General features: G+C 42.2%; 1 protein-coding gene across 8 annotated transcripts; it reads left to right on the forward strand.

Moving 5' to 3' along the window:
- Positions 1-1,390: 1,390 nt before the first annotated feature.
- Akr1e2 (aldo-keto reductase family 1 member E2) lies at positions 1,391-17,703 on the forward strand. Of its 8 annotated transcripts, none has more exons than XM_029468463.2 (11): positions 1,394-1,491; positions 2,401-2,496; positions 3,023-3,190; positions 6,878-6,994; positions 8,384-8,461; positions 10,782-10,904; positions 12,096-12,193; positions 13,988-14,060; positions 14,566-14,649; positions 16,277-16,359; positions 16,622-17,703. In XM_029468463.2, the coding sequence occupies exons 3-11, from the start codon at positions 3,125-3,127 to the stop codon at positions 16,662-16,664; spliced, it is 765 nt and encodes a 254-aa protein (XP_029324323.1). In that variant the 5' UTR covers positions 1,394-1,491; positions 2,401-2,496; positions 3,023-3,124; the 3' UTR covers positions 16,665-17,703. The 8 variants fall into 8 exon arrangements, with proteins under 8 accessions (XP_021035719.1, XP_021035720.1, XP_029324323.1 ...); XM_085831302.1 differs by having other exon boundaries at positions 1,419-1,491; positions 2,283-2,496; XM_085831301.1 differs by having other exon boundaries at positions 1,434-1,538; positions 2,283-2,496.
- Positions 17,704-21,004: the final 3,301 nt, after the last annotated feature.

Consider the following 21,004-nt stretch of genomic DNA (forward strand, 5'->3'; position numbering starts at 1 on the left):
TTACATCTGTAACATTGGTTTCTGCTAAATTAAGAAATCTGAAATGACCTAAGAAATCTGAAATGACCATTAAAAAAGAAGGCATCCCTAGATCAAACTACCCTTTTATGAAATGATAGAAATCATTTAAAGATAGGACAATATTTCTATAGATATATGAACTGAAAGTGTGTCGCCATGAGTAATAAAAGCTTATCAGAGACAGTACTAATAATATTGAATATCTGAAAACACATCCTCTTGCAAATGGATACTTCCATGTTAATTTGCATAAAGATCGAAAGCTACAAAAAAGTTGTCTGACTGTAAATGGCTTAACTTTGCCTTTTTTACAAAATATAAATAAATAAAGAGAACTGGAGAAGATGTAGAGTTTTCCACATCCACAGTGCGTCTGCCATGAGCACTTGAAAAACTCAAACAAATGAACAGATATGTAATATGGCAACAGAGAAATTAAAATAACAAAACAAAACTTTGGGTTGAAATTGTAAAATTGTTGAATTCTAAGTTATTAATAAGTTATTAACAAACAAAGTGAAGGGTACAAAATTCTAAGCACTGTAACACGCAAATCTTCAATTTTTGTAATCATCTTAATAATGCTAATATTTTCAAAATAGCTATTTACCTTTGCGTTTATGGGCTGGTTTTCTGGTTCCTTCTAGATGTTTCAGCTTGTGATTTTAGGATTATTGCCAAGTGAATAAGACCTAAAAATCACCTGGGAGACAGTCTTGTAGGCATTTCTTTGAGGGATTATCTTGTGGGAAGACCCTTGGGTTTTTTGGTTTTGTTTTGTTTTGTTTTGTTTGCAATTATAATTACATTTCTCTCTTCCTTTTCCTCCCTCAAAATCTGCCTATATACTCTTTGCTCTCTTTAAATGACCTCCTTTATTATTAGTTCTTATTACAGTGAATAATCTTCCAGAGATGTTTAACTTTTAATCTTGATTTTTTTTAATTCCATAAGACACACCTTTAAAATTATATTCAGATTATATTTCCTCTATTACTAAAATGGCAATCTCCTCAAAGTAGCACTCATCATCATTGCAAGGTTCAAGACAGCTGATATATTCAAACCTATTTTTTCCAGGATACTAGGAACGATCATTAATCTAAAACATCTGATGTCCAGGAAATATCCTGAACCACAGCCTGTTTGCAGGAAGGACAGAGCACTGGATCTGTGCTTAAGGCCGGTTGCTCGGTGATGGAATTCCTAGGATCACTGAGGATTTAGGACAGAGATAAAGCACAACCAAACCCAATTGCTTGGGTCCCTGAAAGATGGACTATGCTCTCAGCCAATCAGAGCATCAAGCGACCTCTCCAGCCAATTAGACTGCCAGAACTCCAGCCTATCACGGCATTTCCTGAGGTCCCTGGAAAGCTCTCTGGCCGCTAAAGTGCAGGAAGAGGCTGAGCCTTTGAGCAAAGGGGAACCATGGAAAACATCCCTACAGTGGGCTTGGGCACCTGGAAGGTGAGGAGACACTCCGGTGTGGGTGGGGCTAAGGATCCCGGAGCCTGGTGAGTACATGCTCAAAAACAGCCAGGGGCACGGGATTTCTTTTGCTTAGGGTGATTCCTTCCAGACCCGGGCTCTGATTAAGGTTTTGCCCCCAGACGGATTAGAGGAGAAGTTGGACTATCTCTCCTGTGATCCTAAAACACCCTGCTCCCTGCGAGGATGCAAAGCTGTTAGACTAACTTTAAATAAAGCAAAGTGATGTTAACCTAGCCTTGTGTAAGCTAATCACGGACCCCCAGCCTCCGAAAAATCATTTATGCCTAGTGGTACTCATCTTTGCACAGCAAAACCGAGTGTGTGTCAAATGGCCACAAGGAAGCGTGCTACTTTGCATGCTAAAACAAACCAAATAAAAATAATTAAATAATTGCACCGATGTAAGTGTAATGTCTACTTCTGGAGTCCACTTAGCAGCATTACAGATATTTGCGAGTAGTTACACTGCTTGCTCAGTAGATTTTGAATGTAGGGCATAATGAACGTGAAGTTGAATAGTTGAATAGGCCTACCTGACTCTGGGACAAGTTAGGGGGGAGAGGGGGAGGGGGGACATGATCAAAATTTGTTTCTTTTTTTGGTTTTGGGGTTTTGTTTTGTTTTTGATAAAAAAAGTAAATTAAAAAATTCTGTTTATAGAAACGTTTTCAAGTAAATGTTTCTCCAGAAATTTTTGTAAAAAAGGGTGGGATTATTATTATTATTTTGGCAAATTGGTGATTTGAGTGTTCTTTGGTATCACATAGTGAATGCTGAGATGTGAGATGAAAGAAATGTCAATAAAATAATAAATAAATAAATAAAACTGGCAGGGGAGGATCACCCTCCCAACACAATGAAAGCATTTAATTCTATCTCCTGAAGACACAGGAATATGACTTTCAAAATATGTGAAGGCAATGGAAAACCATAGCAAATGTGACACTTGACTGATGATCTTAAATAATGTCGCTATGCTAGGTATGTATGTCCCCTTGATACAATAACCAAGTCATTTAGGACAAAGCAAGGAAGAGATCAAATTCAAAGCTACCTTGAGCTACACTTTTCATATTTGATGGAAATGTCTCACTAAGCTTTTCCTGTGTGTACCCTACAGATATTGAATGAATCCATGTGTGTGATACTTGTTTTATGTTTACAGTTGATGCATGCATCCCTGAGTGCTAAATATCAGACCGCTTCCTGCCCCAGCTGTTCTTAGCTCTTCTGTAATTATTCGGGAAGCACAACACACAGCTCAGCCCTCTGCAAGAGCTGAAAAGCACCCGGTTTTCAGAATGAGTAAAGATACCAAAACAGAATATTAATCATATTCTGACTATGACGTCCCATTCTCTACCTTTTGGTCTGGCTGATGTTCATACTGCTTTAACGATTCGAGTATTGATGTTTTGCTTGGCTATACTTTCCCACATGACAGGGGAGAAAGGGGGTTTGGTTCCCCTGACAGAAGAAACTTTCCTTGTGTTTGGTTATATTCCAGGCCTCTCCAGGAGAAGTGACTGATGCAGTTAAGGTGGCTATCAACCTGGGCTACCGGCACTTCGATTGTGCTTACTTATACCACAATGAGAGCGAGGTGGGAATGGGAATCAGTGAGAAAATCAAGGAGGGCGTGGTGAAGAGAGAGGATCTCTTTGTAGTCAGTAAGGTAAGGCTTCTTCACTTCTGCAGGCAATGCTCCTGGCAGAGCTGGAACCATCTAGCCTAGAAGATTGGTTCAGTTTCCTTATGGGAATTGGTGCTTTGAGGATGTAGATGATTCTCCTCTAGCTTTGTGAACGTGTGAGGTTATGTTTTGTTTGCTTATTGGCCATGCAGAGACATACCACCAATCAACAATACTTTCATGAATGCCAATCTTGGTTGAGTGACACCACCTTTGTATCTGTGGTGAAGAGAATAAAGTCCGAGCCCTTTTGAATTCTTGTCTACTACATAGATCGGCCTTAACTTGGAATCGCCTGCTAGAGGTGATCAAAGGGCAAACTGCACACTAGGAAATTGACTCTGTGGTGATAGCTGTACAAACAGGAAGCAAGCCAATCATGCTGGATGCATGAATGCAGCAGCTGTGGGAGGGAGTCTCTGTGAAGCAGAGGGAGGCTGAAGGTGTCAAGGCACCAAAGCCCTGGTGTGTAAGATGCTTGCACGTTTCCTTAAAATGTAGGAGGTTGAGAAAAAAAAGCTGTTTCTAAGTCAGGTGGTTTCTTTTACCAGTGGATGCAAAGGACATGGTGGTATCTGACAGGAGCAGGTACTGTAAACAGTGTTATTAACAGCACAGGTGAGAGGTGCTGACTGTGCTGCCCAGTGAGGAAGGGATGAAGAAGTGGAGGTGGATACAGAAGAGAGGAAGGAAATAAACACCGTAGGAAACACAGTCAAACTAAGATTCAAAGCTACTTTTTGCCAAGTGTGGTACAACTATCATCTGTAGTTCCACATTTCAGGGGTGTTTCTGTTGTAGACTTAGCTTCTGTCTTTGTGATCTCTTTTTACTGTCTATCATTGTGTAAGCTAGAACAGAGTGTGGGTGGAGAGGACTTTGGGAACACTTGCTAACGAGGAAGATTTTCTTGTGAATCTTCAGGCAGAGGGATGAGGAACTCAGGATTTCCACATCTGCATAGTAATTGTATACTATATCCAAGTGGGTGACAGTCATCAGTGAAAGTGTGTTGGTCCTTGTGGGGATTTGGAAGAATCCCTGAAATATAATTAAAGTTAAGGAAGTTATATATTTATTCACAGTAGGAAATTATTAGTAGTAGTGTGATGTGTTTACATCTAATATGGGTTTCTCCCTGTCTTCTCTGTCTCTCTGTCTCTCTATCTCCATGTCTCTGTATCTATCTCCCCTTCTTCCTTTCTATATCTCTTTCTCTCTGGAATGTGTGTGTCAGTTTGTTTCAGTGTGTGCATGTATGATGAGTGTGATGTATGTCCACATATATATGCCTGTGTTCATATGAAGAAGCTCGAGGAGGATGACAATGACGTCCTCTAACACTTAACCCATACAATTCGCTGGAGACAAGGTCTTGTTAATCTCATAGCTACAAGAAGAGAGACTGTCAACCTAAATGATGGCCAAATTCATAAAGGCAAACTTTGTTTTTGTTTTTTTTTTGTTTGTTTTTATGTTTTGTTTTGTTTTGTAGATGGGTTGACCCTAAAGGTGGGGTTCAAGAGATCAACACTATCCATGGGAAAGATGTGGGTTTTTACAATGCAGGAGTTGGAAATTTACAAATGGGAGGCAAATATAAGCATGCCAAAAATAAGCATAACAAGTTGGTCATAATAATCTCCCAAAACAAAGACATGGTTGCAAGGTGGACTTATCAACTTTTTGAGACAAAGGCATGCTTTGGAACAGACAGTACAGAACCATTTGTAGTTAAGATTACAAGTGGAGCACAGCCCAAAGAGAGAGAAGAAAAGCTAGAGTAAGAGGTTTGGAGATAGAGAGTGAGGAGAGAGAGAGTAAGAGAGGGAGAGGAGAGGAGAGGAGAGGAGAGGAGAGGAGAGGACGAGAAGAGAGGATGAAGAGAGGTCCTTGAGAAACAGATTTAATCATAAACAGAAATGAACCTAGTTTGTCTTTACTGTAAGATAACTTTCCAGCCCCAGATAGAAACCAGCTTGTTTATCGGTCTCTCAATGAACCTTCATGTAGCCTAGTAGCCACAAGCCCAAGCAATCATCTTGTCCCCATGTCCCCTTCTCAGTTCTAAGTCACAGGAAATATATCTTTTTACCAGGGTGCTGAGGATTAGTGCTCTGGTCCTAATTTTTATACTGTAGCTGCTGTTCATTTTCATGTCTTGATCTACTAACCTATTAATTTTCATTTATACGTGTGTGTATGGAGCCTCAAGTTGGCCTCTGTGACCATTAGTGCAAATGTAGAAGGGGAAAATGCAGTAAATACAATTATGTATTTTTCTATTTTTTTGTTCTGGGGGGAAGTGTCCACATCAATATGAGATGGCTAATACAGTGTAATCCAAACCCACCTAGCTTAGCCTGAATGGTTACATAAGATGTGCAGTAATAGAAACTTGATCTGTCTGTGAGTTGGAAAAAATGATCTCCTCCACATAGGACTCCCTCCCAGGATTTTACTTTCTTCGTTTCCATGGATCCAAATCACCTGCATCCCTCCCAGTACCTTCTTGTGCTGGACCTGAGTATGGAAAGCACCCAGCTGTGAAAAACTCAGTCATCCATCTTTAAGGATAATGTGGGGCATTGGGCCCCACACAGACAGTCTGGTCTCCAGTCAAGCTGAGGTCTGAACCTCAGAATGGTGATAATTCACCTTCATGGCATGGTAGGCGTTCCCTCAAGTCTCCTGGAACTCTGGCTCTTGTCAAAGTTACCGCCCCCACAGCCCCTACTGGAGAAGCATGGCTAGTTGTCACTTAGACAATGTCCGAAGCCTCTGACCTTCAAGCTACACTCCTCCCCAGTTACCTAGCAACAGTAAAGATAGCCCACCATAAGAGGGGCTGCTTGGCCCCACCTCACTTTCCTACTCTCTCCCTCCTCTAACCTCTACTCATCCTCTCTTCTCCTCGTTCTCTCCTTTCCTCTAACCTCTCCTCATCCTCTCCTCTCCTTTCCTCTCTCCTCTCACTCTCACTCTCTCTTTTTCCCCACTCTCTCTCTCTAAACTCTTACTCTAGCCTTTCTTTTCTCTCTTTTTCCCCTTTCTTTCCTCTTGGCCATGCCAGTCTCTCTCTGTCTCTGTCTCTGTCTCTGTCTCTCTGTCTCTCTCTCTCTCCTCCCTTTCCCCCGGTCTTTCTACAATAAAGCTCTAAAACCATAAACTGTCTCTGTTCAATGAGATAGGTTTTCTTCTAATGAGCCATTTCTAATCTCCTGATAGAAGGCCTTCTTGTGCTCCAGTCAAGGCCTGGACTAAGGACTCTCGCCTGCATGGGAACTTCTCTCCCTCAGCCCTCTCTCCCATAACCCCTGGGCCAAGGGTGTCGCCCCAGAGAGTCCCCAGTTGTGGGCTGCCCCTTGTCCACCCCCATACCCTCCTGTCGAGTGGGGTCAGTGGCTTAGATGCCCACCCAGGGCAGAGTGGAAAGCTTCTGGCAGCCCTCGCACATCCACCTGCCCAGAGCATAGGAGGAACTCTGGCTGGATGTGGACTATCCTCCCTCCCTCTTCCTTCCCCTGCCCCCTTTGTTCCCACATGATAACACCACCATCTTCCTTCAGAACCAGCTGTGTTGTTGTCAAGTGTAGGTTTGTGGGACAGACCAATGGGTGTATGACCTGTTAGTCTTAGACTGTGATCTCAATCAATTTTCCTCTGCAGCTGTGGTGTACCTGCCACAAGAAGTCTTTGGTGAAAACAGCATGCACCAAAACCCTGGAAGCCCTAAACTTGGATTACCTGGACCTCTACCTCATACACTGGCCCATGGGTTTCAAGGTACCACTCAGTTTGTAGCTAGATTCCTGCAAAGACCTAGACAAATATCAGCATGGGAGAAGGCCATTTGGAAATGATTGGAAGCAAAACATTTTCCATGTTTTGTTATAGGAAATGTACCTATAAAATGCACTTAAAATTTGGAATGATTTGGAATTATTAAATGTATATTTTCTAATACTTGTCCTGTGACCTATTGGGAATGTATAATTGGCCAACAGAAAAGTGTCAACCCTTGTCACTGCTTAGAAAAGTGACTAGGTCTTTTGTTGTGGAAAATATTAAAAATGAACCAGCATGTTCCTGCTCTTGTGCTGGCAACTCTCTGTCCTGGTGGCCTGGCCAGACATGTACTGGTGGGCAATGCCTGACCTGTTTTATATCTTGGTGAGACTCTGACTCAGAACTCCACAATCTTTTTACCATCTCATGATGCTTCCACTGGTGGGTTGCTAACATGCCAACCCCATGCTTCAGATCCCTCACAGCCTGTGTGGTGCACATCAGGCAAACACACGCTTTGCTACCATACCTTTTTCTCATGAACTCAGATGAGCTGCATCATGAAGGAAAACACAACACAAACTTAGTTTAGAAATGATGGTAACTCAGTCAATGGGTGCAGCAACTAAAATCCTAATCTTGTAAACCTTATTAAATCTAAATCCTCTGGTGGCAAATTTTGACAGATCTGCCAATGAAACTGGGAGACAGTCGTAACTACATCTTGTCTTCATGCTATCCCAGTTCAAAAGGACCTAACTCTCTCCTGCTTCCTCTTTTCCCCTCTCCAACCCAGAAGTCCCCCTAACACGCCCAATGATTGGGTCCTTTATTCATTAGGGGATTGGTTCGCAAGAAGTCACCTGAGTATGACTCACTACTTTTTCAAACCCTTCCCAGGAGAGTGGAATTAGCATCAACATACAAATAGCACCATGCCTATCCACAATACTCTTTACCTCTCAGATGGCTTTCTCTACCATCTGTCCCCTAACTTTGTATTCTCACTTGGTTATCATTCAACTTGATAGAAAGTTTTACAAAGAAGAGCAAAGAGGCTAATAACATTGTTGGGATAAAGTTGATCATACTAAGACATAAAGGAAGCCCATTGTTCCCTGTTTTTTTTTAAAAAAAAAAAATCTGAATCAGGCAGGGATTCAAGCTTTTCTCAAGAGTCATGATGAGATTGTGCTGGCCTTACCCTCCCTGAGGCCTGGAGAAGAGAAGTGGTACAAACAGGCCAGTAGGACTTAGTGACAGGGTCAAGGCTAAGATGCAATTCCCTAACTCAGACTATACATCTCCATTGTCTCCCTGTGTAATGTTGTGATGGATGATGATGGCACAAACCCCAGTAAGCTTCTCTTCTTCTGTTTCTCACAGCCTGGGGACAAAGATATCCCTTTGGATCGCAATGGCAAGGTCATACCCAGTCACACCAACTTTCTTGACACTTGGGAGGTAAGTGGAGCCATACCAACTGGACAGTTCACCCATGCTCATGGGTACCCATGCTGCGGATCGGGCTCCATTGGCCTCCCTCAAAAAAAATTTCAGGGTTCCTGTGTTGGTGAGAAAAGAAAAAGGTGACAAACGGACACAGACACAAAGGAGTGCTGTATCTGGATATAACTTTTTCCAAGCAAACTCCAGGCTTTTAATACAGAAGAAAAACCAAGAAAGGTAGGCAAGTACATCCCCAAGGTACTCTGGTTCGTAACACAAATACATAAAAAGATGGCAGGAGCCAGGCCTTGTTTATAACTGAGAATAGGAACAACCCTAATTAAGATCAGCTAAACACAGGAGCCAGGTGAATGCTCTGATACACTGCTAGTTTATTGTTAAATCCACCACCAGGGGTCCTTTAGTAAATACCTGATTATGCTATTCCTCTGGGCCTAGTGAAAAAAATCTGCACCTGGGGAATTCCATTCTAGTAACCCTTTCATGCTACAACCCACCTATTTCCTAGGCCATTGTGTATTCCTGTGTTTGGGTGTGACTTGGCTATTGTCCTAAGTAATTACTATGCAGACCAGCCCTGAGCATTTCTACCTCTATTCAAGTAAATTGTAATGCCTGATTATTTTCACTGTCTCTACTAGAAGTAAATTTGAATGTTTCTGAATAAGTAACATTCTTACTGAATTCCAAGTTCTGGGTCGGCTTCAAGGACTTTTTAGGAACCACTGGAACATTGGTGAAGTCTTAGCTATATGTCAAAATCCATCCTTAAAGGCACTAATAATAAAACAATACTGAAAGAAAGCACATGGATCCATACACCAGACTAATGTGGGGACAGGTTTTGCGTATACGGGCTATGGGAATGCCAAGGTTCCAGGAGGCTAAGTTACCATGAAACTCTGCCTCAGGACTGCTTCCAGGTTTCTAAACCTGTAATGCGAGTCACTACTGGAGTGGATGTAGCATTCCCAAATGAAAGCTGCATATGACCTGGAGCTTCTGTGTTAAAATACCCCAGGAATGATGTCAAACATGTGGTTTGCAGTGCATGGTAGTTAAATCTTGGTCAGTGTGGCATGATCTATAATGTTCCCATCCCATCAGCCTGTGCTAATGGCTAACATTGTAGTCTTCACCTAGTTCCTGGAGGTTCCCTTTTAATTGTTATAAAACATGATGTTGGCAATATTTTGGAGCTCAAATTGGGAAGACAGAAAAAGGAAAAGGTTAGAGGGAAGATGGACTAAGTGTCAAGTCTGTGTCCAGGATCCAGAAGAAAAATGTTGAGCCCTCATAGTGAAGTGAACAAGAAAAATCAGAAAGGTGGTAGGCTTGAAAGTAGGAGAAGAGCATATCAGGACATGTCAAGCTCCAGTACCCTTGCTGCCCAGCTTCAGGAACAGAATGAGTTCAAGTATAAACCAGCAGAGCCTACCAGAAGTTTCCATTGAAAAGATGCTATATGGAACCATTCCTGTGGAATTGATGGGTAAAACTCTAGGAACATTTCAGTGCCTTAGAGAGACTAGAGGGACAGAACAGACACAGAGAAGTCCCCAGGCTGGGCAATAATACCTCTCTTCCTGTAAAGCTGTGAATCATGGGAACTGGTTAGAAAGAAACTGAACAAAGTATTTCTGAAGGCTCTAGCCCTTGCTGTCACCCTGGGCTTCTGCTCATCAAACATCTAGAGTTTAAACCCGAGGCTCTGGATGGTGCGTTGCTGGGTGATTATTGCAGAATCTTCATTCATTGGTTGCTGTCCTTATGATAACTGCACATGTATGCCTGAGTCCATACTGCCATGAAACTCATGGGTCCTCTGAAGCTGAGGCTTGAGGGCTCCCTCATCAGAGATCAGCCCAGGTCAGGTCGCTTTGCCTTCCAGGAATTTACACATGGGAGAGTGGGAAGTGAGAGCCCCAACCCATCACAAAGCTGAAGATGAAGATCTAGGAGTACATAAATGTCAGCAAATAGAGACAGCCATGGAGACAAGCACACACACACACACACACACACACACACACACACACCTCTATGGGCAACTGTAGCCTGTATCAGAGCACAGGAGTACGAACAGACAAAGTATACTGACACTTGCTGAGATCCAGCCTTGGCTAAGTGCTTTGTGTGAATTATTTCATGAAACCTTAAGACAGCCCTGGTAGAGATAATATTGTCCACATGGCTTTATAATTTCAAGGAAAATGCTTTTAAAGTATTGAGACTCCATGGTAAGTTGCAAAGGGGCGTGGCTTATCAGGGAACTAGACAACTTGCATGTTCTGCACATTTCTTTCTCTTTCAGGCCATGGAGGACCTGGTGTTTGAGGGTCTGGTGAAGAATATTGGGGTGTCCAACTTTAACCATGAACAGCTTGAGAGACTTTTGGATAAGCCTGGTTTGAGAGTCAGGCCGATAACTAACCAGGTGAGTTGGTAGATGGTCAGAAGTCTTACTCAGGCTTGTTTTTTCCTCCGTGTGCAGAGAGATGAGACATATCACATGCATTTACCTGTAGTTGCTGTTAGAATTGTAATGAGATAACAGGTATCCCATGTGGTTAGGTGATGCCATGGGTGGATAGGGTATGACACAGATCTCTATTCTTGGCATGGTTTTGGAGGCAGATAACCAAGTGTGTTCGGAAGAGCAGGGTCTTCAAAAACCTTCACTCTCACTAGAGGAAAGCAGTCCTACCGTTTCATTCACCAAGCCCATGCGCACTCCCAACAGAAGAACTGGAAGGCATAACACCGCCTTCACCCAAGCTGGCAGCATGCAGAAATAATCCTTCCCCTTCCACCAGCCCTTCATATTCTGCTGCAGCACAATCTATACCCAAAGCCTCACACAGTTTCTATGTTTTCTGACTAAAATTTGCATCCAAGATTCACGTATAATGACCATAAAGATTGTTGTCTGAATTTGGTTTTATGTGTAGCCCAAAGCTGAGAACAGCCTCAGGCATCTGAAATTTTTTAAATAAATATTTGTTGAATGGACAAAATTGAGAATGTCATGTGCAAGTGAGACCAATAAACCTTCAAATGAGACTTCCCTGGAAGTTGATCTTCCTGGCAAAGGCACTGCTCATAATTCTCTCATTTTCTCTAATTGAGCATCAATTGTAAGTTTGTTTATAATCTGCAATTGTGCCTGAGTAAATGGAGAAGGCAGAATGCTGCTCTCAAGGCTTGTGTTTGAAACTCAAATCCTGGTGACAAAAGAGAGCCAATACACAAACTAAATGTGTGAGGTGCTGGGTAATGTAAGTACTGCAGTGGAGACTTTGAGAGTAGGGGAGGAGGCACTGACTTCAGAGTGCTCAGGTTTTTTCCTGTGTGAAGAAGAAACCACATCAGCCGAGCAGGTGATGTTGGAATGTCTGCATGACATAGGGGTCTGAGAGTCTGAGGACTCAGAGCCACTTATACCACCTAGCATCCTGGAAATGGCAGAGACCAATTTACTCATTTGTAGGTAGAGGCACCCAGAGCTTAAGAGGAGCCTTTGTACCTAGTTATTGATGGTGAGGATGTCAAATACGTTTTCTCTTCAGTGCTTTCCTAGAATGCTACTTGTTTGAAATATTTTGATACACTGTGGTTCTGTTTTTAGATTGAATGCCACCCATATCTTAATCAAAAGAAGCTGATTGATTTTTGCCATAAAAGAAATGTGTCTGTGACTGCTTACCGTCCCCTCGGTGGCTCAGGGTAAGGACTGTGCTAATCTGGATCCTAACAGATATTTGAGTGTTGGAGGAGCTTCACTAAGAAGGTAGAGAGCATTAGAAAAAGGCTGCCCACACCTCTCAGGCTCCAGGGTGAACGAAGGGATCTATTTCTCAAAGTGACGAGTTGTTTAAATCATGTCTCCCTGTGAGGTTAACCAGCTTTGAATGGACAGACCCAGGCTGAAGTGAACCCTTTGCCGATCTGCCTGATAGTTCATCAGTCAGCTACTACCCTGTAACTTCCAGACCTGTCCCAAAGCATGTCTTCAGATAATGCTAACGTGGCATATCTTCTTTCCCCAGACCTGAGCTTTGTACCATTCTCTACTGATCCCCCTGAGCCAGAACTGTGAAAACCATCTGTTTCCCATACCCCAACTCCAATTCAACACAAAGATCAATAACATATTGTACTAGTAGAACCCAGAGTCTGTCCTCTGGTCTATGTTGCCATCCTTTCTACCTTAATGGAGTGCAGATCCCTTAAGGTTCTTAGCCCCATAACTCCCATAGGAAACACCTGTTCCTTTGTGTTGCTCAGCTGCTAGCCAAAGTGATCTCATTGCACATGAGTATGCCAGTCTCCCACCTGAGCCTGTGTGGTGGAGCTGAGCCAGCTCCACCCTCCTCTGTCACTCTTTCCCCTGCAAACCTTCAGTACATGAATCTCATGAAACTGCTCATGTTCACTAAGATAGAATATTCTTTTTAGTCATGGCAACTGTATATACTGTTCTTTCCACTAAAATTCTGTTGTTACCTTTTTTTTTTTTTGAGTTGGCCAACTTTTGTTTCGGATATCATGTTCAGTTCAGCACTGAGCCCTCCAGGAAGGTTCCACAAGTCCCTTTTGTATTTGGTGCACTGCTCATGTCATAGCATCTCTTTCTCTACCCAATATACCAAGGAGCTTTGCACTGTCTGTCTCTGAAGTTACTTAAAATGCAGAAAGCTTCTCAGTCTGGTCTGAGCCTCACATTCTGTTCCAGGAAACCATTAGGAAGCCAGAGAAGGCTGGACTTGCTTCACTTTTTTGCCTCTGTTTATTCTATCGGATATAGGGTGTGCACATTTAAACATGATAACATCTGAGGAGCTCCTAGAGGTCTGGGATATATTTTACAACTGAGCCTTGGGGTAGAAGGATCTGTGGTAGAGTAAGTGAGGGTGTATGGCACACTAAGTCCTGCTTGGTCTGAATCTTTCTGGACACCTTGAGTACTGTGACTAGGTCCATGCTTGAAATCTGTTAGCTGTTAAAAAGATGTTTTGCTGGGTTCATTCCCTAGTGCTGTATAAACAGCTATGGTAGTGCACATCCATAAAGGAAGCATTTTGGAGAGGAGGCAGAATGATCAGGAGTTCAAAGTCATTCTCAGGCTACATAGCAAGCTCAAAGCCAGACATGAAGCCCTGGCTAAAATAAAATAAAACTGCTAACTTTAGTCACTAGGACCCTTGCCTGGAAAGATTGTTGATGGATACTATCTATCATAGTCTTAAAAATCTCTTGTACAGAAAGTTCTTACTAAAAGAAATCAGTAAATCTTGCCCAGGCAGGTTGACTCCCACCAGTAATCTAAGGAGAGATAAAGGCACTGGGACTGCATTTGAAGCAATGCAGGACTACTAAGTGAGTTACTTCAAAATAAATAAATAAATGAATGAAATAAATTAAAATCTAGTAAAGTTTTCATTGTAGAGAAGAGTAATCATTTTCAGCATGTGTGTTGATTGACCTCCTGACACGGCACACTCTGCTCTGTCTGTCTAGAGGTGGGTTTCACTTGATGGATGATACTATCATTCGAAAGATTGCAAAGAAGCATGGCAAGTCTCCTGCTCAGGTATGTGGAAAGAACTGCCATGTGCTAGGATCACACTTCTCCATAACCTTTCGCCCTCAGACCTGGAGCCTGGGTCAGTTGATTCACCAGAACTTCCCAATTTGGAGCCATAATGAGTTGGTTCCATGTTCACATCCAGTCAAGCCATATATACCACCTTCCTCAAATGTCAGCAGTCAAGATATGCTCTTGCACTACTTTCTCTGCCCCACCAACTGTATGGACAACCAGTGATTAAAATCAACCTTGTTCAAATGCCCTGGTCATCTGGGGAATTGGACACAAGCTGGGGGATGCTAGTGAATAGGGTGGCTGAGTCCTCTGATCTTCTTGGGCTGATGGCCTTCCTTACAAATAGATTGACAAAGCATGTTAGTTTGATCCTTAAAGACTTTGAAATGAAAGAGACTTTTTAGCTCTTACCATACAATGAAATTGAAATATTTTACTGTCTTAGCTTTGACACCATTTGTTTTATTGGTGCGTGAAACTTCCTTTCCTACAGATTTTGATCCGATTTCAGATCCAAAGGAAATTGATAGTGATTCCCAAATCTGTCACCCCAAGTCGGATTAGAGAGAATATCCAGGTAGGCATTTCCTGATTATAACTATACAGATCTGACTTAGTGAGGCTTGACCAACTTCCCTAATGAACATACAACCCCCAGACCTTTATGGCCTTTACTTGGTAGAGGTGTATTCTTTTGTAAACTGTGCTGCTGGTCAGCCTTTCACATAGAGTCCAGACAGGCCCTTACTATTTCATGTCCCCTTCCCACCAACTCTCCTAGGAGTGGATGTCACTGTGCCATAATGAACTTCAACCGAAGCTATATATGCCTACTGTGTGCTCGGGAGGAAGGAATACAGAGTTGGTGAACATCTAGCCAATCTGGGCCATATAGGGTATACCCACTGATCTCTTGTCAGCAGTAGCTCTGGGTGTTACGTTTTTCACTTTTTCTTAGTGACATTTTAATAGTTAGTTAATGCACTGGACATCGTACCTAGAACATGTACAAAATATGGAGACAGTCTTTTAAAACTCAACCAAGACTCAAAGCAGAAATGGGACCTGATGCCAGGGACAGAGAATAGTGTCACTGTATGAGAAGCTTTTAGAGGGTACTAGTGAAATCTGGAGGAGCAGGGCTTGTATACATGAGCGTAACCAGAAGAAAAGTATCAAGGATAGTAGACTGTGAGCTTGTCCTCCAAGTAGGCCAGAGGTTTTCAGTACAAGTACTAGGTCTTTGCTCTGTGACAGCTCGGAGTACCTGTTCAGTATGGTCACACCACAATGATACCAGCCTTGATTTTAGTGTCTATTCTAGTACTGTATACTTCTCACCCTTGATCCAAATGACTCCAGCACTGAGGCTTTCTTTCTTCAACTCCTAACATAGTATGTGGCTATAGCTGGTTTGACCAGACAGAGGACTGGCATCTTCCTAGCTTCCACCACTTAGGGCACCACAAAGCTACTGGGTATTCTTTGGTTCACTCTCCTTGGATATAGACCCTCAGCCACAGTGGGCAGTGATGACTGTGAGATACTGTTGTTATTAGAGACATTGATCATAGTCCTCAAATGTGTCAGAGGAGCAAAGGACAAGAGAGTTAAGAATTCTACTTGAAAGTGAAATTCCTCAACAAGTTCTTGTGTGATTTTGATGCGCTAGAGTCAGTATCAGCTGGCTGTCTAGTTAGTTGGTGAGGTGGGAGGAACAATGCTTTTCCTTTTTTAGGGGAAGATACAGATCAGTAAAAGAAACACTGCTTCTCTAACTCTTCCCCTGCATCCAACATCCCCATGAGATTAAAAACAATGCCATCTTTTTTTTTTTTTTCTAAAGATTTATTTATTTATTTATTTATCCAGAAGAGGGCATCAGATTTCGTTAGAGATGGTTGTGAGCCACCATGTGGTTGCTGGGATTTGAACTTGGAACCTTTGGAAGAGCAGTCGGCGCTCTTAACCACTGAGCCATCTCACCAGCCCCCAATGCCATCTTTCCAAGGTTTCTTGAGTCTAAGCCAGTGTCAGTTACAGGATGAAAATCATGCATTTTGGGGGGTTCACTTATGCTTAGGGGATGTCCTAGGTGTCTAATGAAGAACTTCTTTCACATCGTGGTGTCGAGGGAAGATGGATGCCAGTTAAATGGAGTTTACTTTGAGTTCCTGTGATCACCTACCGGATTTTGCTTCTAGGTATTTGATTTTGAATTAACTGAAAAAGATATGGAGGAACTCCTCAGCCTAGACAAGAACCTCCGTTTGGCCACATTCCCCACGTAAGTCCGTCTCCTTCACCTCCTTTTGAAGAGAAAGGGAACTATATACCATCAGGAGGATTGGTTCCTAAGTAGGTATTTACTCTTATAATTCAATCTTAATTAAACTGTATTGTGACTCTTTCCTGTGTAAGGCGGGGACAGGGTATAAAGACAATGACATTTGTATATTAGAGAAGCACAACTTTTCCACTTAAAATGTTTTCTTTTAAAAATGCCTGTTCTTTTTTTTCTCTCTTTAACTTGTGATTCTATTTTCCAGAACTGAAAATCACCAAGACTATCCTTTCCACATAGAGTATTGAAAACAGCTTCACTCGCCATCATCTCTGCTCAGCAAAACCAGATCACCAAGCTCTGATCCACCTCTGTAAAGGCTGTATGGTTCCTGTGTGACCACAGCACCAGACACAGACACAGCCAAGAATGACAACAGAGTAAGAACAAGGAAATCCTGCCTAGAACAGAACCAGTTCAGAGAAAAATAAAGACCTAGGTATGAGAAAGGGAAAGACCATGGAGGCTGTGGCTGCTTCCAACTTGTTAGGGATAGCCGAGTGCAAAGAATATTGTAATTGATGTCAGTTAGTCGTAGCCTTTCTGGCTTCTATTTTCCGAAGTGAAATGCTAATTGCTCACGAATTAAAATTACCTTCACATTTTAAGAAAACCTGCTTGACAGAAGTGTTTGAATAATATGTAAGATTTGAGAAATTAGTATAATTAATATCCATGAGTTGGTTTCAGTAACCACTATCCTGAGGCTGATTGTGTACTCTGCTCTCCCATAATTTTCTAGATGATTTTGAAGCAAAATCTTCCTATATTTAAGAGAAGAAAAGGCTATGGAGCTGAGACCCCAGCTCAGACAAAATGTGTTTTTAATTTTTCTTACTTAAAAACTTCTGTGTTTTTACTCATTACTACCTACCCTACTGCCATGCAAATGAGGATGGAATTCCATAAAACTGATGGCCCAGAACTTGTTCCTGTCAGTATTATGAGAATATAAAGTATCACCGTTCTTCCCTAGCCAACTGTTGGTTGGATTAAAGAAAATGTAGGAGCCCCAATCCTCTGTGTAAAGACACTGACTATCCCTTAAGAACATGCTTTCAAAGCAATTATTTTAAGAAACATACATAAATATTTCTTTCAGGCTACAGCCATGTCTACCCTATGAAAATCTAAATACCCCCTTCTTAGCTAGGGAAGCATGTGGTGTCTCATATCAAAGTTTTGTCATCCTGCTGCCTTCCAAACTACAGGGAACCTAAAACTTTCTGGTGATATAGAAACAATGATTTTCAACTTGATTCCCAAAAGTAAAATATTTTTATTAGATATTTTGTCTATTTACATTTCAAATGTTATCCCCTTTCCTATCCTCCTTTCTGAAAATTCTCTATCCTCTCCTCCACCACCTGCTCCCCAAACCACCCACTCCAGATTCCTTGTCCAGGCATTCCTGTATACTGGGGCATAAAACCTTCACAGGACCAAGGGCCTCTCCTTGGTTGATGACTGACTAGGCCATCCTCTCCTACATATACAGCTAGTGCCACGAGTCCCACTGTGTGTTTTCTTTGGTGGGTTAGTCCCAGGGAGCTCTGGTGTTATTGGTTAGTTCATATTGTTGTTCCTCCTAGAGGTCTGCAAACCCCTTCAGCTCCCTGGGTACTTTCTCTAGCTCCTTCATTGGGGACCCTGTGCTTCATCTAATGGATGACTGTGGGCATCCACTTCTGTAATTTTTATCTCCTTCATTTCATCTTCTGAGAGAAGCAATGGGGGTCATTTTGCTTTGTGGGGTTAGTCTTCAGAACAGGCTTCCAAAGGCTAAGTGGAAAGTAACCGTCTTCAAAGAATCCTCAGACTTCTCCGAAATCTCTGTCACCCAGCCCTGACCTCAGGTCAGTTGCTGGCAAATGAACTTGTGACATCTCCATGAAGGCAGGGACATGACTGTGTTTGTCTGGTCCTCGTCTTTCATCCTGGCAACTCCAAGCATGAGGCTGGCATACAGCTGGTGCTCAACAGTAATTTGCTGGGTTTCTGTCCAATGCCCTCTACCAAGGAAGGAGAGAAAGTACAGTAGGGATTGCCCAAGCTTTGGAGCTGGACAGACTTGGAGCTTAACCTTTCAGCCCCCTTAACTTCAGACTGTGCTGTCCCTCTCACCCAACAACTTCACCACAGCACCTCAGCGAGCTCTTAGGGGTGTCAAGAAATAGCAGAAAAAGCCTTTAGTCAACAAAGGCAGAAACTTCTGCTTTGTTTTCAGTCCACAAACATTTAGCACTCAACTATATGCAAGATACTGTTCAAGCATAGTGGGCAATCCCATGTCATAATGGCTTCAGTTAGTTTTCGTGACAGTCCTCTGAAGTTGGGTCTATTTACCACCCTCCTATGCAGCCTCAGGCCTTGAAATAAAAGAGAACTAAAGCAACTTGCCAGAAGCCTGAGACCAACCTTCAAAAACAGTTAGTTTTTAAAAAGGCACTGGTTCCTCATTGAACAGAAAAAAGTGATGTCTAAGAGGCTGCCCACCAAATCAATGGGTGAGCTGACTAGAGACTCCAGTTAGTGGCCTGACACTGGACTGGAATTGCTCTCACTAGTAAAACTGCATTTTGTCCAAGGCTTCAGAATCGTATGTATAGATTCATAGGATATAAGCTCTCCTAGTTAGTTGTAATTTGTGTCAACTTGACACAACCTAGAATCACCTGGAATTTATCTCTCAATGATTTTTATATGAATGAATTTATATAAATACACCTAAGGTTGGCCTGTGGAAGACTGTCTATACTGTTTGTTTGGGTTTGCTTTGTTTTGTTTTTTTGTTTTTGTTTTTGTTTGTTTGTTTGTTTGAGACAGTGTTTCTCTGTGTAGCCCTGGCTGTCCTGGAACTCACTTTGTAGACCAGGCTGGCCTCGAACTCAGAAATCCGCCTGCCTCTGCCTCCCGAGTGCTGGGATTAAAGGTGTGCACCACCACTGCCCGGCGACTGTCTATACTGTTAATTGATTTTGGATGAAATAGCACATTGTGAGTGTTACCATACCCTAGGCTGGGATCTTGCATACTGTATAGAAGAGAAAGGTAGCTGAAAACACACAAGTAAGCAATCAAAGATCCATGTGAAGTGAAAACTCAACGATTCTTTGGAAAATTAGTTGGATGGTACTTTGCTAAGGCAAACACATGAAGAAAAATTTAGCTGAAGAGGACACAGATAAAAATCTAAGGCAGACTTGTGAAGGAATGATTAGCTGAAGCAGATACAGATCAAATGGTGCCAAGGAGAAGTTCTAGACTGTACCTTTCCCAACAAAGTAAAGATGAGAGATCCACAAGTGTTCCACAACTAGCTCTATAAGCAAGCTTAGCACAGACTCTGCCACTGTCTTCAAGTCCTATTTATAACCTCCAAACATCACATGTCCTCCTCATGTGCTTGTGCATCTGTCTCAGTTGACATCACTCTGCCAATCAGCCTGAGTCCAAGAAAGTGGCAAGAAACTACAGCACACCACCAGATGTTTTTTGGTGTGTTTCTCTCTATGGAGTCCTAACAAATGCTACTCAACTACACAGTGTGAGATAGACCAATACGTGTGTGTTGTTATTAAAGAAACCTTCATCACCTGTCCTTTCACATGTTTGCATTAACAGAACATCTAAGAATCTAGTAGTTTCTCAGTCCCAAAAAAGGCTTCAATGGATATGCTGGCAAAGTAAGTGCAAATAAGCAAAGAACAAACAAATCCTTCTTCCATTGTCCTTATATATCCCTCCAGGCAGAAAGATTAATGGTGTTCCTCAAGATCTAATATGTAGACATGGCATCCCTGCTCAAGATCTGGTTCAAAACCCTGTGTCTTCTAGTCTCAAGATCCAGAAGCAAAGCATGTTGTCTTTCTGAGATCTTGATCATAGACGTGCCCTACATTTCTGAATTGCAGTTCATTCCATATACAGTCAGACTGAACACCAAGATTAACCATTGCACTCACACATAAAACAAGTCTCAACAGAAACAACAACAATAAAAACTGAAATAAGTCCTTGCATTCTATCAGACCATCATTAATTAATGTTGATCATCAGTATTCATACAAAACTTACAAACTCATAGAAATTGAAGAACTCTCTACATGTGCTGTCATTTGAATTTTTTTATCTTAGCCATTCTGATAGGTGTAAGATGCAATCTCAGGATCATTTTGATTTGCATGTTCTTGATGATTATGGACATTGAACATTTATCTTTTTATTAATTTATTTATTCATTTGCTTTATGTCCCAATATCAGCCCCCTCAATCCTTTCAGTACTTTCTCATACAGATCCTCATCCCACTTCCCTATCCCCTCTCCTCTGAAGTGAGGAAATCCCCCCTAGTTGTCCTCCTCCCCCCTCCCAGGTTTATCAAGTCACTGGGGGACTAAGTGCAAGAAAACCAACAGAGTCGACTAACCTGGATCCTTGTGGCCTCCCAGAGACTGAACAATCAACTAAAGAATGGGCAGGATCTAGACACATTTATATCAGAAGAGCTTGATCTTCATGTGGGTTCCCCAAACAACTAAAGCAGGGCTGTCCCTGAATCTGTTGCTTGCCTGTGAATACCATTCCCC

Source organism: Mus caroli, unplaced genomic scaffold, assembly GCF_978045245.1.
Source record: "Mus caroli unplaced genomic scaffold, Mus_caroli_1 scaffold_15, whole genome shotgun sequence".
In the NCBI taxonomy this organism is placed as follows: Eukaryota; Metazoa; Chordata; class Mammalia; order Rodentia; family Muridae; genus Mus; species Mus caroli.

What these genes read in the sequence shown, in the direction of transcription:
- Akr1e2 (XM_021180060.3), top strand. Translation starts at nt 1,453, where the DNA reads ATGGAAAACATCCCTACAGTGGGCTTGGGCACCTGGAAG. An exon ending in ATGGCAAGTCTCCTGCTCAG is followed by an intron (nt 14,061 to 14,565) that starts GTATGTGGAAAG and finishes CCTTTCCTACAG; the next exon opens with ATTTTGATCCGATTTCAGAT. An exon ending in CGTTTGGCCACATTCCCCAC is followed by an intron (nt 16,360 to 16,621) that starts GTAAGTCCGTCT and finishes TCTATTTTCCAG; the next exon opens with AACTGAAAATCACCAAGACT.